Here is a 17134-nt window from a genome sequence, read left to right as displayed (position 1 = left end):
CAGATAAATTACATAAATTAACTGAGATGACAGATAAAGCAACTACAGAGATAAATGATCATAGCACACAAAATAAATTATATTTGAGATTAAAGTTGAGAAAAATTAATACTTGAGACCTTTTCAGTATTTCTAGCAAAGGAACTACTGGTGGAAGTATCTTTGGCTCAAAACTGTCATCAGTAGCTTCATGAAGAATACAAAAAGATAGTGGGGAGGGAGGGAAGGAAAGCTGAATTCACCCTGATGGTGAGGAAGGTAACAGGTTATAGGAATAAGAAAACTCTCACATCTTAAATAAACATTGACCTAGGACAATGGATGTCCTTGCTTGTGACTATAAGATAAAAATGGTTTACTTCTATTTCTACACTTGTTTCAGAAACAATATATAGTTGGACTGATTTTGACTAAGATCACAAAGATACATCTTATCTTATTATCAATTATTCTTAGATCTTAACCATAACACCTTACTTGGTTAATTATTATTATTATTATTATTATTATTATTTAAGATTTTATTTATTTATTCATGAAAGACACAGAGAGAGAGAGAGAGAGAGAGAGAGGCAGAGACACAGGCAGAGGGAGAAGCAGGCTCCATGCAGGGAACCCAATGTGGGACTCGATCCCGGGTCTCCAGGATCACGTCCTGGGCCAAAGGCAGCGCTAAGCCGCTGAGAAACCCGGGCTGCCCTGGTTAATTATTATTTTGCAATTTTAACTCCAAGTCAGGTTTAGTTTAATAAATTAGTGATTATTCATTTATGATAAATCCAACTGAAGTATTAACCAATATGATTTGCTACAGGGTCACTGAACATTAAAATTAAATGCCTCCAGCTATTTGAATATAATTTCAACTAAAACTGAATTATTTTACATCTGATTTTCTGCCAAGTAAAATTTGGGAAAATGTTGTTGGATACTTATATAAATACACCAGACAAGGGCTAATTTACACATCGTTAGGAATCCATCTTTCCATATAAGTGTCTAATTTGGAATTTTTTTTTTTTGTAATTTGGAACTTGAATGTAATTCATTCATTTGGTAAAATAATTATTTTGAAAAAAAATAGACAATATTAAAAATCTGTGTGTACTGTTATTAAGAGTCTTCCATGAGATTTCACAAGCAATGTGAACAGAATTCTTTCATATGTATACATTACAAACCTGTGTAACTCCAACTCTCACTTCACGATTAACAGACCCTCCGACTTTTAACATCTCTCCACCACTCTTTAAAAAACCTGACCCTCCACGTAGAAATCCTGTGGCCATGAGTTCTAAGACTTCATCAAATGTTGCTCGCTTCACATTCTGGCGCATTACTTTCAGGAAGAAAAGTAAATTCATAAGCGATATATTTTACTATTTTGAATAACATTTTTTAAACATTTTCTAATATATCTGGCTTAAAATTCAAGTAATCACTTTTAAGGATTCTTAAACTACTACAAGATAGGGTCCTTCTGTTTTCTTATAGTCTTTAAGTTTATAATCTACTTGAAAAATAAATTCAATTTTGAAGCAAAAAATGCTAGGAAAAATTGAAGGAGCTACACATTAAAAGCAATTAATTAAAATCTATGCCAAAAATAGTTTAATAATGTTAACCTTGATATATGTAACACAGCAAGACAAAACACATCCACAGCAGAAAATACTAATTGATCACAGTCTTCATTCCCAACTGAAGTAGGCTCAAAGAAACTTTGTCAAGTCCATGTTTTCTATACAATGGTTAGCAGTCAATTAAAATGTCACTGGACTGCAGCTGAATTGCCATCCCTTGTACAGAGCTTCATATTTTAAGAAGCCCTTTAACATACAGCTGCAAACATAATCCTCACAAAAAGTCTACAGGAAAAGTATAAAAGTATACTTTTATGATTAAGTATCTAAGACTTTGGAATTTGTCTGCCTGGGTTTGAATTTCAGCTCTGATGCTTACAGAACACTTAAAAGAACACAAATTACGTGATTTCTATAAGCCTCAATTTCCTTGTTTATAAAGTGTGAATAGTACTTATGATTCACAGGGCTTTTATGAGGATTAAATAAAACAATTCAGTTACATGCTTAATTCAGTGCCTGGCACATAGCACTTAATAAATGTTACCTGTCAACATCATCATCTAGTTGCACAAACTGAAATAATTATCTTTAAAGAGACTAAAGCTCAAAAGGTTTCACAGCTAATTAACATAAGAGCTAGGACTTGAATCTGTAACATCTGATTCTCCTTCTACTACACAGAGGTGGAGTAGGGATGGGGACAGTACCATACGTGGCTGGACTCCCTCAGGGTCTACTCACAACCCTCACTGAGGCATCTCTATGGAACTGTAAGGCACAGCAGAAGTCACATGACAAATGCCTCTGATTGTTCTTACAGTAATGATAAAAAAAAAAAAAAAAAAGAATACCGTACTATAAAATGGATCTACTCATCAGAGATTGAAAGTAGGGAAGCATTAAAAAGTGACAGATTCCAGTCCCTTGAAGATTATACAAAACCATTTCATAAATCTTACTTGCGTATATATCCAGTATACTTGATATTTATTATCTTGTACATTATAACAATAAAAAAATGCCTTGTCTATATCAAGATAAATGACATTTGGATAGTTCTATTCCCTGAAAAAGTAGACAAAGACACTTAACAATTTAAATCTTTCAAGTGATTTGCCTATAAGAAATAACTCATTTAGACAGATTTCATATACCTTCAAATATCTGTAATAGTCTAAATCAAGGGTTGGCAAATGATACCTGTTGCTTGTTTTGGCATCAATGCTGTAGCCATGACTGTTCCTAAGAGTTTAGACACTGCCACTCGAACCCCATAATTTGAGTTTTCCAAAGCCTTAAAGCAGAGAGTGGCAATATTTTCTAATTCAGCAGTCCACATGAACACAGCTTCATTCTGTAGTTCTAGTAGACACTGGAATTTAATTTGAAGAAAAAAATAAATTACATTTTAGAACTTACATTTCCAGAGAAATAGTAACAAGAAATCAGATTTACTCTCTCTCCTGAAGTAACCAAAAGATTAAAATATACAGAACAACAGTTTTCAAGACACTGGACATGAGGCAATGAAAGACAGTGATCTTTAAGAGATGGAAAACAAAGTTAACCCTATCAATTGTCCCAGCTTACTGCCTCAAGAGAGTTTTCAGTACTTAGGAAAAGACATTTAACAGTAAACTCCTATATTGGAAAGTAGAAAGGTCTCAAATCAATAAGCTCAGTTTCCACCTTAAGAAACTAGATGACAAAAAAAAAAAGAAAAAAGAAAGAGGGGATCCCTGGGTGGCGCAGAGGTTTAGCGCCTGCCTTTGGACCAGGGCGCGATCCTGGAGACCCAGGATCGAATCCCACGTCAGGCTCCCGGCATGGAGCTTGCTTCTCCCTCTGCCTGTGTCTCTGCCCCTCTCTCTCTCTCTCTGTGTGACTATCATAAATAAATAAAAATTAAAAAAAAAAAAAAAAAGAAAAAAGAAAAAAGAAAGAAACTAGATGACTTAGAGAAAATTTAGCACAAAGTAAGCAGGGAAAAAAAGAAAATAATAAAGATAACAGCTGATATAGAAAACTGAAAAGAAGAGAAATAAAACCCAAAGCTCCTTCTTTGAGATGACCAATAAATTTAATAAATCTCTAGCCAGGCAGATGAAGGAAAGAGAGAAGACATGAATTATCGAAATTAAGAATGACACAAGGCTGGTTCAACACCCGTAAAACAGTGTGATTCATCATATCAGCAAGAGAAAAACCAAGAACCATATGATCCTCTCATTAGATGCAGAGAAAGCATTTGACAAAATACAGCATCCATTTCTGATCAAAACTCTTCAGAGTGTAGGGATAGAGGGAACATTCCTCAACATCTTAAAAGCCATCTACGAAAAGCCCACAGCAAATATCATTCTCTGGGGAAGCACTGAGAGCCTTTCCCCTAAGATCAGGAACAAGGCAGGGATGTCCACTCTCACCACTGCTATTCAACATAGTACTGGAAGTCCTAGCCTCAGCAATCAGACAACAAAAAGACATTAAAGGCATTCAAATTGGCAAAGAAGAAGTCAAACTCTCCCTCTTCGCCGATGACATGATACTCTACATAGAAAACCCAAAAGTCTCCACCTCAAGATTGCTAGAACTCATACAGCAATTTGGTAGCGTGACAGGATACAAAATCAATGCCCAGAAATCAGTGGCATTTCTATACACTAACAATGAGACTGAAGAAAGAGAAATTAAGGAGTCAATCCCATTTACAATTGCACCCAAAAGCATAAGATACCTAGGAATAAACCTCACCAAAGAGGTAAAGGATCTATACCCTAAAAACTATAGAACACTTCTGAAAGAAATTGAGGAAGACACAAAGAGATGGAAAAATATTCCATGCTCATGGATTGGCAGAATTAATATTGTGAAAATGTCAATGTTACCCAGGTCAATATACACGTTTAATGCAATCCCTATCAAAATACCATGGACTTTCTTCAGAGAGTTAGAACAAATTATTTTAAGATTTGTGTGGAATCAGAAAAGACCCCGAATAGCCAGGGGAATTTTAAAAAAGAAAACCATAGCTGGGGGCATCACAATGCCAGATTTCAGGTGGTACTACAAAGCTGTGGTCATCAAGACAGTGTGGTACTGGCACAAAAACAGACACATAGATCAATGGAACAGAATAGAGAATTCAGAAGTGGACCCTGAACTTTATGGCCAACTAATATTCGATAAAGGAGGAACGACTATCCACTGGAAGAAAGACAGTCTCTTCAATAAATGGTGCTGGGAAAATTGGACATCCACATGCAGAAGAATGAAACTAGATCATTCTCTTACACCATACACAAAGATAAACTCAAAATGGATGAAAGATCTAAATGTGAGACAAGATTCCATCAAAATCCTAGAGGAGAACACAGGCAACACCCTTTTTTGAACTCGGCCACAGTAACTTCTTGCAAGATACATCCACGAAGGCAAAAGAAACAAAAGCAAAAATGAACTATTGGGACTTCATCAAGATAAGAAGCTTTTGCACAGCAAAGGATACAGTCAACAAAACTCAAAGACAACCTACAGAATGGGAGAAGATATTTGCAAATGACATATCAGATAAAGGGCTAGTTTCCAAGATCTATAAAGAACTTATTAAACTCAACACCAAAGAAACAAACAATCCAATCATGAAATGGGTAAAAGATATGAAGAGAAATCTCACAGAGGAAGACATAGACATGGCCAACATGCACATGAGAAAATGCTCTGCATCACTTGCCATCAGGGAAATACAAATCAAAACCACAATGAGATACCACCTCACACCAGTGAGAATGGGGAAAATTAACAAGGCAGGAAACCGCAAATGTTGGAGAGGATGCGGAGAAAAGGGAACCCTCTTGCACTGTTGGTGGGAATGTGAACTGGTGCAGCCGCTCTGGAAAACTGTGTGGAGGTTCCTCAAACAGTTAAAAATAGACCTGCCCTACGACCCAGCAATTGCACTCTTGGGGATTTACCCCAAAGATACAGATGCAATGAAACGCAGGGACACCTGCACCCCGATGTTTATAGCAGCAATGGCCACAATAGCCAAACTGTGGAAGGAGCCTCAGTGTCCATCGAAAGATGAGTGGATAAAGAAGATGTGGTTTATGTATACAATGGAATATTACTCAGCTATTAGAAATGACAAATACCCACCATTTGCTTCAACGTGGATGGAACTGGAGGGTATTATGCTGAGTGAAGTCAGTCGGAGAAGGACAAACATTATATGTTCTCATTCATTTGGGGAATATAAATAATAGTGAAAGGGAATATAAGGGAAGGGAGAAGAAATGTGGGAAATATCAGAAAGGGAGACAGAACGTAAAGACTGCTAACTCTGGGAAACGAACTAGGGGTAGTAGAAGGGGAGGTGGGTGGGGGGTGGGAGTGAATGGGTGACAGGCACTGGGGGTTATTCTGTGTGTTGGTAAATTGAACACCAATAAAAAATAAATTAAAAAAAAAAGAGACAAAAATCTTGAAAGTATCAATAGACATCCAGAGGTTATTTCTATAGAATCTACTGGAAACTTGCCTGAGTGATTATGGGCTTTTGGACTGCAACTATTGTTAGACTGCAACTATTGTTAACTCACATTTTATTAAAGGAAGAATGTAAAAAAAAAAAAAAAAAAAAAGAACCAAAAAAACAAAAAACAAAATTAAGAATGAGAGAGATCACATCATTGTGGATTCAATATATATTAACAGAACAAACAGACTATCAGAAAGAGCTTCACGCCAATAAATATGACAACTTAAATGAAATAGAAAACTCACTAAAGAACAAATAACCTAAATAGCCCCGTATTGATTTTTCAAATTGAATTTTTAGAAGTGTCTGGGTGGCTCAGTTGGTTAAACATCCATCTTTTGGTTTCAGCTCAGGTCATGATCTCAGGGTTGTAGGATGAAGCCCCACCTTGGGCTCCAGGCTCAGTGGGGAGTTTGCCTGAGATTCTCTCCCTCTGACCCTCTCCAACGTGCTCACTAGCATGTGCGCACACCCACTCACGCTCTCTCTCTTAAATGGATAAATAAATCTTAAAATTGAATTTGTATACAAAACTAGGGAAAACTAAACTAGATCAATGGACTGTGTCAATGTCAACACTATTACATTAGTTGTAATATTATATTACACTTTTGCAAAATATTACCATTGGGAGGAACTGGGTAAAAGTGTATAAAGACATCTCTGTATTATTTCTTATAATTTCATGTAAATCTACAATTATCTTAAAATAATTTTAACTAGAAAACAGCAACAACAAAAATTGCGCAAGAAATCAAATATAAAACAAAAGGCATTTGACAAAATCCAACAACCATTCCTGATAAAAACCTCTTAGCAGCTAGAAATATAAGGGTGCTTCCTCAACTTGATAAAAGTCATCTAGAGAGACCAACATTTAACACTAAATGACAAAGGACTGAACGTTTTCTCCTTAAGGATCTGGAATAAGACAAGGATATTTGCTCTCATGTTTTTAATTCAACATTGTATTAAAGGATTTAGCCAGAGCAAAAGATATCCATACTGGAAAAAAAGTAAAACTGTCTTTATTCTTAGACAACATGATTGTCTATGTAGAACATCTGATAGAATCTATTAAAAGAGTCTATATAATAAGAATTGGTAAATTGAACTTTGGCAAATTCCAAAACTTCTCTTCTTTCCCTTAGAAAGACACTATTTAGAGATGAAAAGATAGAACATACCTGAGAAAAAGTTACTGCAAATAATGTATCTGATAAAGAAATATATTTTTATTTTATTTTTTAGAAATATATTTTTAAAAATCCTATTAAGTACTATCAAAGCTCAAAATAAGAAAACAACTCAAAGCAGGTATAAGATTTGAATAGATTCTTCATCAAAGAAGATATGGATGGCAATAAGCACATGAAAATATGCTCATCATTAGTCATTAGGGAAATATAAACTAGAGCTACAATGAGACGTGGGTACATATCTATTGGAATGGCCAAAATGAGTAAGACTGACAATATTAAATGTTGGTGAAGATGTGGAGGAATTAGAAATCTCATATGTTGCTGGTGGAAATGTAAAATGGTACAATTATTTTGGAAAACCGTTTGGCAATTTTTAAAGAAGTTAAACATAAGTCTATCATACAATCTAGTTATTCCACTCCTAGGTATCTACCCAAGTAGAATAATGTGTATGTCCACACAAAAACTTGTATACAGATGTTCATAGCTTTTTCAGTAATAGCCTAAACTGGAAGCAATTCAAATGTCCTTAACAGGTGAAGGAATAAACTAATTGTGGTACAACTACACAACTTCTTTTCAGCAATGAAAAGAAATGAACTAGTGACACTGTAATGATATGAATGAATCTTAAGATAATTATGCTGAGTAAAAGGAACCAGACCAAAAAAAAAAAAAAAAAGAGAGAGAGAGAGAGTACATCCCACAGGATTCCATTTGTATGTAATTCCACAAATTGAAACTAATCCATGGGAACAAAAAGTATGCAATCACATTTTAAAACTTTAAAAGAAAAAAAAAATGTCGCTCTAAGAAGCAGCACGAGAAGGAATAGCATATATTAGCTAAGTACTGACCTTGGCAACTGCACATCGAACAGCCATTGACCTGTCAGTCAAGAGAGACCTGGCATTCTTGTAAATATCACGATGTGAAGAAGCTGCTGCACCGCCCAGTCCATTCAGAACCTTCTGTAGACTCATTAAGATTTCACTTCGCCCTTGAGACTAGACATTAAATAAATCACAACTATGCTGTAAAACAAATTCCATGTTTAAACAAGAACACACCAAGACACAAAAAGTTTCCTGGGTTTTGTGGTCTCATAGTCTTACCTTTACAGGGTAAACAGTAAGTAATAAAAAATAAAAGTATCCTAGAAAGCACCTGAGAGGTAAGAGTAATTATTAACTTCTATTAAATAATATCTTGCTGAGAAATCAAGTTACAACAAGAAAACAGATTGTAATGTTTCCACAACATGAAGCACAACTTAATGAGAATGTGAAAACAATTTCAAAGACTTCAATATCGTATCTCAAGGGTCCAAATTTTCGGAATGTGAACAGTTAAGAGAAAAGTAGTTAAAAAGTAATACAAACCATCTAAAAGAAGACCCATCCAATACATTTAAAAAACCTGTCACAGAGATATACTAAGCCTTCATCTTTTTATAACTCCCCAAACTCATTTTCATACTCTCACAGTGCTTGGTTCTTATATCTTAGAGTGTACTTATTCAAATACAGATGTCTTCCACTAGACTGTAAGCTTTGAAGAGGTCAGAGACCGTGTCTTGTTCATCTTTGTATGCTTCCTGTCTGACAGTATGTCCTCAATCACTGTTTAATAAATGAATTGACAAGTAGTTCCCAGAAGAGCTGTTGTCCAAGAAATCTTTAGCTTTCCAAGACAAAAGAATTAGATTGTAAGAGTGCAAGGCTTGGTTAGTTTTAGTTAACACCAAATTGACATGACAAAATAGAACTATTTTTACTCAATATTAGCTGCTGTGGATTGAATAGCGTCCTCCAAGAAGATTAATTCAAGTCTTAAGCCCCATTGCCTGTGACCATGACTTTATTTGGAAATAAGGATTTGGGGATGAAATTAAATAAAGACAAGGTCCCACTGGATTCAGGTGAGCCCTAATCCAATCACTGGTATCCTGCTAAGAAGAATTTGGATGCAGAACACAGATGCAGAGGAAGAATACCATGTGACAACAGAGGCAGAAATTAGAAGTGCATCTACAAATCAAGGAACACCAAGGATTGCCAGCAACCACTAGAAGTTAAGAAAGCAAGGAAAGATTCTTCCCTAGAGTTTTCAGGAGGATGGCCCTGCCCACACCCTGATTTTGGATTTTTGCTTCTAGAATTATAAGACAACGAATTTCTGTTCTTTGAAATCACTGTGGTCATTTACTACCCTAGGCAAACCTAGGAAACTAATATATTAGCTATGGCACAAAAATAAAACAGCAATGCAAAAATTTCCATAGGCTAAATAAAAAATAATAGGCAAACCTATTTTTTGCCAAGGAAAAGCATTCTTTCTCTTCCCACTGAAATATAACATACATTAAAGAAGGAGCAAGTGATATTTTTTTTGCAAGTAATAATCTTAAATTACCTTCTTGCTCAGCAGTACGAGTACCACAGGGACAGAAAAAAAGGCAAACATATATTTTTAACTGACATCTAACTCCTGCCACAAGCAAAACATTTAAACAGTATTTGTTGTAAAACTTACCTCTGCACTTTTCAGAGATTTCAAAAGATTATTCACTGTCTCTGGAAATGCACTTCCTAACATTCTCCCCATTTTTTCATAAAATGCTCCAACACAAGCCACTGCAGCCCTGTAAGAAGTGATGTCTTCAATGTTCAGGTTAATAATACAATGTCATGGTATCTTTCTGGTTTTCAGAAATCAATTTGTATTTGTGCAGGACACTTTTGGCTACAAATCCTTAATTTTCACCTTTCAAAAACATCTTGTTTATTGATTCTTTTTAAAAAAAAAGATTTTTATTTATTTACTTATTCATGACAGAGAGAGACAGAGACACAGACAGAGGCAGAAGGAGAAGCAGGCTCCATGCAGGGAGCCTGACGTGGGACTCGATCCCGGGTCTCCAGGATCACACCCAGGGCTGAAGGCGGTGCTAAACCGCTGGGCCACCAGGGCTGCCCTATCGATTCTTTATAATCACAACAAATACCATAGTTAACCAAATTGTATTTTTTTAGGAATAGAAGAGAATAAATATATATTCATATAATAAATCATACCCCTCCTTTGGAAAGAAACTCAAGTTTTCCTTTCATGAAGACTTCCCAAATTATGTCAATCTGCAAGGATTCCTTCTCTTCTCTCATTATATGTAACACTTAATGGCAACCACTCATCTTGATAAAATTATGTCATTTACTGTGCTTTGACTTGATCATTTAAATGTATTTTGGGGCACCTGGCTGACTCAGTCAGTAGAACATGTTACACTTGATTTCAAGGTTGTGAGTTCAAGCCCCACATTGGGCGCGGAGCCTACTTAAAAAATAAATATAAATAAATAAATAGAAATGTGTCTATCTTATCTTGCCAATGGAAATGTAAAATCTGGAAACAGGGAATCTATCTTACACATTTTTTTTTTTATTGCTCAGAGTTCCTTTTAATATACAAATAACAGTGAACAGTTACTTGTAAAATTTAATCTAAATGGCTTTCATGGAACATTTGGCTATACAGAGAAGAAATGTAACAAAAGCCTATCTCTTTAGGACAGAGGAAATCACTCCATCATCAGTTGTATGAATAGTAAGTAAATGATAAGCTGTGAGTTTAGTTTGGAGGCAGGAGTATGGGATAGGAGTGAAGAGTGTAATCTTTGAAGTCTGGCAGATCTGTGACTACATCCTAGAACCCATCACCTAATAATAGCTGTCCTGAGCAAGTTATTCTGAGGCAGAGACATTATTACTATCATATATGTAATAAATAGTAGAATCAGGGAGCCTATCTTCACCTGGTTGACTTTAAATCCTATGCTTCTTTCAATATTCTAGGCTGATGACTAAACTAAAAAGGACTGAGGTCACGTCAGAATATTTAGGGAATTCCTAAACGGAACCCATGAATCCACTGGGAAATACCTGTGAATAATAAGAAATATATAATAAATTCTATTTAAGCAGAACTAGAAAGTGATATGTGGATTTGCTAAGTGGTGGAGATCTAAACTACCAATATATTAACACAGCTTCAAATTCCAAAATAAACTGGAAAGCACTAGTGCTCTCTCATTTCTTCTAAAACTTTTGAGATCTACGTCTATCCCAAACAACACAAAATCTAAGCACAACACACCTATGTAGTTGAAAATAGACCTAAAAAATCAGTGTCCAGGTTCAGAATAATCTTCCTGTTTCCTCTGTAAACTATTACACTGGCCCAGTCCCCTTGCATGGTGTTCTAGAGATGTATCCTTGGCCATTCTCTGTTCCCAAACAGTGACTCTTTCTAGGTAACTTTATCCCTACCAAAGGGTTCCTAATCTCCACTCTCCTTGCCAAAACTACATTCTCAACTCAGAGCTCTGAAATCCAGACCATGACTTCAAACTACCGACTATACACTGTCCCTTGGATGTTCCCTCCTGTCCTGCAAATCAGCACACCCAGAAGTGAACTTCTCATCTTCCTCCTCACGACTCATTCCCTTATCTATTTTGCATCTTTCTGTAAAGCACTATAAAGTATAAAGAATCTACTTTTGCTTCCAATGAGAAGTTTCCTTTGCCTAGAAAAATAGGTTGGCAAACTACAGCCTACAAGCCAAATCTGGCCCATCATCCAGCCTGCCACCTGTTTTTGTAAATAAAGTTTCATTGGAACACAGTTATTCTATTTATGCACAGTCTGTAGCAGAGGTGAGTAGTTGTGACAGAGATGTATAGTCCACAAAGCCAAAAATAGTTACTATCAGGCTCTTTTTCATAAAGTTTGCCAATCCCTGGTCTATCACATCCATCTTCCCATCTTAACCACTTGTTTGCCTGAAATCCAAGTGCTCTTCCCTGTTGTTGATCTTTGGCTGATACTTCTTTGACAGCCCTTCCTTGGCACTGAGCTCCCCTTATAACACAAGTGAGCTTATTTAGATGTTACTTTCCCCTTGACCACTCTCCTCTTGTACCACATCTGCTGATTTTCTTATCTGACCCTTTCATAGGACATACCCTATAGCCATTATTATCCTTAAGACTTGCTCTAAAATGTATGGGCCAGGATCTGGGTAAGGCCCTGATCTAAAGGTCAGCAAACTTGCAGGCAACATGGCCTCAATATCAGCTACTCAATTCTGCCACTATCACATGACAGCAGCTGCCACCTGAATGAATGGGCATTTCTGTATTTCAATTAAGCTTTATTCACAAAATAGGCAGCAGCCTATAGGCTAGTTTGCCCATTCCTGTCTCAATCGCATCACCTAGAAATTCTTTTCTTTTATCCCAACCAAGAATATTTTCTCCATCCAAATTTACCAAAAAACCTCCATGCAAACTGCCGACACCATACCAATGCTCTGTCGTTTGCTAAAAGTCCCAGTGACAATGAAACATATATTGAGAAAGAACCCCTTTCCCAGACCTGCTCAGAGCTTTCATTGTCAAGCACCATGCCTCAGGTTCTACTGACCTGGGGGTCTTTATAATCACTATTTCCTTAGTAAGTTACTGTAAAAAAAAAAAAAAAATGGCAAAGTAAGTACTTACAATTTTGTTGGTAAGTAGGCTGCAGTGTCATCTTTATTTCTGATAATGTCATTACATTTATCAAGTGTTTGAAAGACAGTAAAAGTATCCCCAATGCTATAAAGAGCTGCAAGATTTTTAGCTAACAATTTTCGTGTAGGTGGTCCAGGTGAACTACTTATTAATCCAGTTAATTGTTCAACAAGTTTTTTCTGTTTTTCCTTTACATCAGTCTGTTACAAAAAATAAAGAACATTATCAGTTTTTCTTATATGTGCCTTTGTCACCTTTTAATCAAAATTTTAAAACACTTAAAAAATTAAAATCTACATTAGGCATTAAACCATAAATGAAAATTTTCAGATAAGGAAAAATTTGGTAAGAAATGAACCATTCCTTTCCAGACTATATATTATCCTTCCTTCCCCTTCAATGCCAAAAAGTTAGCTAACAATAAATGTGACTACTCTAGATCCAAAAAGTTTCCACACCAACTTACTAAGAAACCAAGTCAAAGGATGTAAAATAATGGGTATATGGACAACTGATGTCTTAGAACCTAGCAAGGCTGCCTTGTAAAAGCAAAGTCAGTAGTTTGTAAGTTATATAGGTCAGTGAAGAAAACTGAAAGAAGCTCTAAGAGCCAAAGACAGAATAAAAAAAAAAAATCAGATATACTTGTAATCAATACCAAGAGTTCATTCAGAAATGCTTATTGTGCCCTTATTACATGCCATGCACTATTGTATGCACTGTGGTGAAACAGTGAACACAACAAAGTCTCTGTCCTCGTGAGTTTATATTCTAGTGGGGAAAGACAGTTTACCAAATAAATGAAGAGTGTGAGCTCTTCCTATTTTGTACAGATTAGTAAGAAAAGCCCTCTGAAAAGAAGCGAAGGGGTGAGCTATGCAGATATCTGAGATAAATACATTTCAGGCAACGGGAACAAGGGCAAAGGTGGAAGTTTGCTTAGTTGAGGAGAGCAAGAGGCCAGTTTGGCTGCGGCAGAGTCAGAGTGAGGAAGCAGTGGGAGATGAAGTCAGAAGGGTAGAAGGGACCAGACTGTATAGCATCCATTACATACCATTGTAAGAATTTTCTACTTCATTCTGAGTAGGAATTTGAAGCACAACAGGGACATGATCAGAGTGCTTTAATAGGCACATTCTGAATATTGAGCAAAGAACACTCTACAAGGTACATGGTTAGAAGCATGGTGAGCACTTAGGAAGCTGCTGTAATAATCCAGATGAGAAATGAGGGTGGGAACAATGGCACTGATGACAAATAATTGAATTCTGGACATATTTGGTGTATAGAACCAATAGGATTTGCTGATGAATGTGATGTGAAGTTTGAGAAAAAGAGAGAAGTCAAGAATGACTCTAAGGTTTATGACCTGAGCAACTAGAAGGAAAAAATATTCATTTCCCGAGAAGATGAGCACTAGGCAAAGGACATGTTTGGGATGGGGAAATCAATAATTTGGCTTTGAATATGTTAATTTTGAGATGCTGTTTAAGAGAGAAAGAGGTAATTGGATATCTCGAAGTCATTATCTTATAGATGGTAGTAAAAATCATGAGATTATGGTATCATTAAAGGAACAGATACTTGTATATACTCATATTTTTCAATTTCACAACAAAATTAAAAATATGGTAAGTGTTTCAAGGTAGAGGATCAACTATGTCAAAAGCTGCTGATGGTCAACTGAGGCAGAATACTGATCACTGGTTGGAAGAATTTGAGATCACTGATGACTAGACAAGAACCATTCCAGTGGAATGGAGGCAACAAATATTGTTAGAAAGTGCTTAAGAGAAAAAATAGAAACTTTGAACTCAGGATCGCAAATGAATCTATACATTAACTTTGTCTCTCCAGAAATACTACTAAAACTATACTGAAGAGCAACACCCCCCCCCCCAAAAAAAAGCACAAATCTACAAGAGCAAAGAAAACAGGAAAAACAATCAACAGAAAAAATGTAGAAGCCAAGTATCCCAATAGGGAAAGCTGAGAAGACACCCAACTTACAACACAGAATCCCATAAAGCTCATGTTTGTTTAGTCGTTGTTGTTTGAAGCTGTAGGTGCTTTCAGAGGAGGGAGTGAAGTTGTGCCTAGGACTGGAGGAAATGGTTGAGAGTCTAGAAGCTGTAAGGCTCTCATACCGTTCTCCATTCTGGACTTAGGGAGCTCAAGCACAGCTGTGGGCTGGGAAAACTGCACTGAACAGGGGGATTAAATGAAAGTTTACATACTGGATGTTGAAGTCTCTAGCCTTCTCCCCCCAGCTCCTAGAATCGAGGGAGCTGGTAATACACCCTAGGACACTAGAGTAGAAATGTCTCTTCCAGGGAATGAGTAGCTAAGAGAAACCTATGATACCAACATCAGGGGATCCTCAAACAACAGGACTATCCTACAGTGAAATACAGTTAATGAACTTCCCTGCCCAGAGAACTTATTACTCATTCCCAAATTTAAGCAGACAGTAAAATATGATCAGGTATGTGAGGAACCTGCCTAATTTTAAAAGCAGGTAATAAAACATACACAGAATGAAAAGCAACCAGAATAAAACAGACTATGTAAGAAGAAGAAAATAGAAAAAAAAAAAAAACCTATTATCCTATTATAACTCCTCAGAGACATAAGTGAAGATATTCAGATTGCTAGACAGCACTGAGGGACCACCTGAAGTTGGAGATAAATGTATTTAAAATGATGGCAGTCACATAATCATATTTTTCTCCAGTCACATTCAGCTGTCCACATAGAGACATGAAGTAGGCAAAAAGCTAGGTTCAAACAAGATTCAGGTTTTGCCACAAAATGGACAAAGGACAGATAAAAATTCCTATTCCAGTGTTACATTCTCAATTCCACAAGTGACCCACAACCTTTCCAAAACATAATACTTGTTTCTTTACAAATCATGAACATACAATATTCTTCATCATGTAAACCCAGCTGGAAAAAAACAAAAACAAAAAAAACACCATACCTTGTTGGCAGCAACCAAGACTTTATCGAGAAATCTCAACCATTCAAAGATAAAAACCGGTCTCTTTGCTTCAGTGATTTGAGCCAAAGCTTCTTCATTTAGCAATAAACTGTGGGCTAGCTCCATTGCTGAAGTTTAAAAGTCACACCTTAACAAATTAAAAAATACTTGTAAGGATTTTTTGAAGGGCAAGCCTAACGAATGTAACCAGTAAGAAATGAAACGTATGGCTTTACTTCTCACTTCATTTGGGGGAAATTTTCACAATTTCCTTGAGGCAAAGCTGATGAATCTAATTCTAAATGGCAAGGGTAAAACAAAAACAAACATAAATGAAAGCCATGCTTGGTTTGGAGGAATGAAAAAAAGGGGTACAATGAAAATTAAAAAGAAATTTTGCAAATAACGGGGCACCTGGCTGGCTCAGTCAGTAGAGCAGGCGAGGCTTGAGCTGGAGTCGTGGGGTCAAGCCGCTCGTTGGGCGTAGAGATGACTTAAAATAATATATATGTACTGCAAACAGGGTACTATTCCGGAAGAAAAATGCGTAGCAAAACACATGTCATTAACCCAGTCCATAAATGGGAAAACTGAAGCAGCAAGATCAAACACAGACCGGGCCTGACAACCCAGCCTCCTCTTTTTCCGCCCACTGCTCGGTGCACAGCACCCTGACCCCCACCCCTCGCCTCTCGGCCCCGAAGCACATCAAAACTCCCAGTATAAAGATGTCACACTGGAAGTCTCCAAAATTTTTCCTACAGGGCCCGGGCGAGGGAGGCCAGACCCCGGGGCCAAGCTTCAGTGGCAACGCCGGGCGGCGGGGGAAACGCAGCTCGCAGACGCTGCGCGCGCGGGGGTCGGGGGTCGGGGTCCAGCCGGCTAGTCGGGGCCCACCGCGGCGCAGCGCCCCGCCCGGGGGAGATGCACGAGGCCGCCGCAGGCCTGGCCAGGGCCACTCGGGCTGTCACCCACAGGTGGCGGCGCCTCAGAACCGAGCCCGGGGACTGAGGAAGGGGAAACGCTCATTACAAACTCGATTTTCCTCCCCGGGCCTTTGAAAACGTACGGGGACGAAGAGGGCAGGGGGTGTGTGCGTGTCACCGTGCATGCTTCGGCGGCAGACGGGGGTGGCCTCACCTCCTAGTCTGGCAGGGGCGGAACAGCTGAGTTCCGGGGCCGGCAGCGTCGCCTACGGACCCGGATGCCCCGCCTCCCGCGCGCTCGCCGGCAGGAAACGAAGAGAGC

At 37.5% G+C, this 17134-nt stretch overlaps 1 protein-coding gene across 5 annotated transcripts in view; it reads right to left on the bottom strand.

Moving 5' to 3' along the window:
• HEATR5B (HEAT repeat containing 5B) overlaps positions 1-17113 on the bottom strand; it is a 99747-nt gene extending 82634 nt beyond the window's left edge. For 3 of the 5 annotated variants that reach the window (XR_012004519.1, XM_072770502.1, XM_072770505.1), the window contains exons 1-7: positions 17027-17113; positions 15887-16034; positions 12892-13103; positions 9864-9972; positions 8186-8335; positions 2787-2958; positions 1182-1339 (exon numbers count right to left, since the gene is read on the bottom strand). Coding sequence is in view for 4 of the 5 variants with exons in the window: in XM_072770502.1 (XP_072626603.1) it covers positions 1182-1339; positions 2787-2958; positions 8186-8335; positions 9864-9972; positions 12892-13103; positions 15887-16012 (927 nt within the window). In the remaining variant the exon portion in view is untranslated. Of the gene's footprint in view, positions 1-1181; positions 1340-2786; positions 2959-8185; positions 8336-9863; positions 9973-12891; positions 13104-15886; positions 16035-16300; positions 16320-16955 lie in introns of those variants that run through there. The other 2 variants (XM_072770503.1, XM_072770504.1) reach the window with 2 other exon arrangements.
• Positions 17114-17134: the final 21 nt, after the last annotated feature.

This window comes from Canis lupus, chromosome 12 (genome assembly GCF_048164855.1).
Source record: "Canis lupus baileyi chromosome 12, mCanLup2.hap1, whole genome shotgun sequence".
NCBI classification, from domain to species: domain Eukaryota; kingdom Metazoa; phylum Chordata; class Mammalia; order Carnivora; family Canidae; genus Canis; species Canis lupus.
This window is presented reverse-complemented; position numbering and strand designations above follow the sequence as displayed.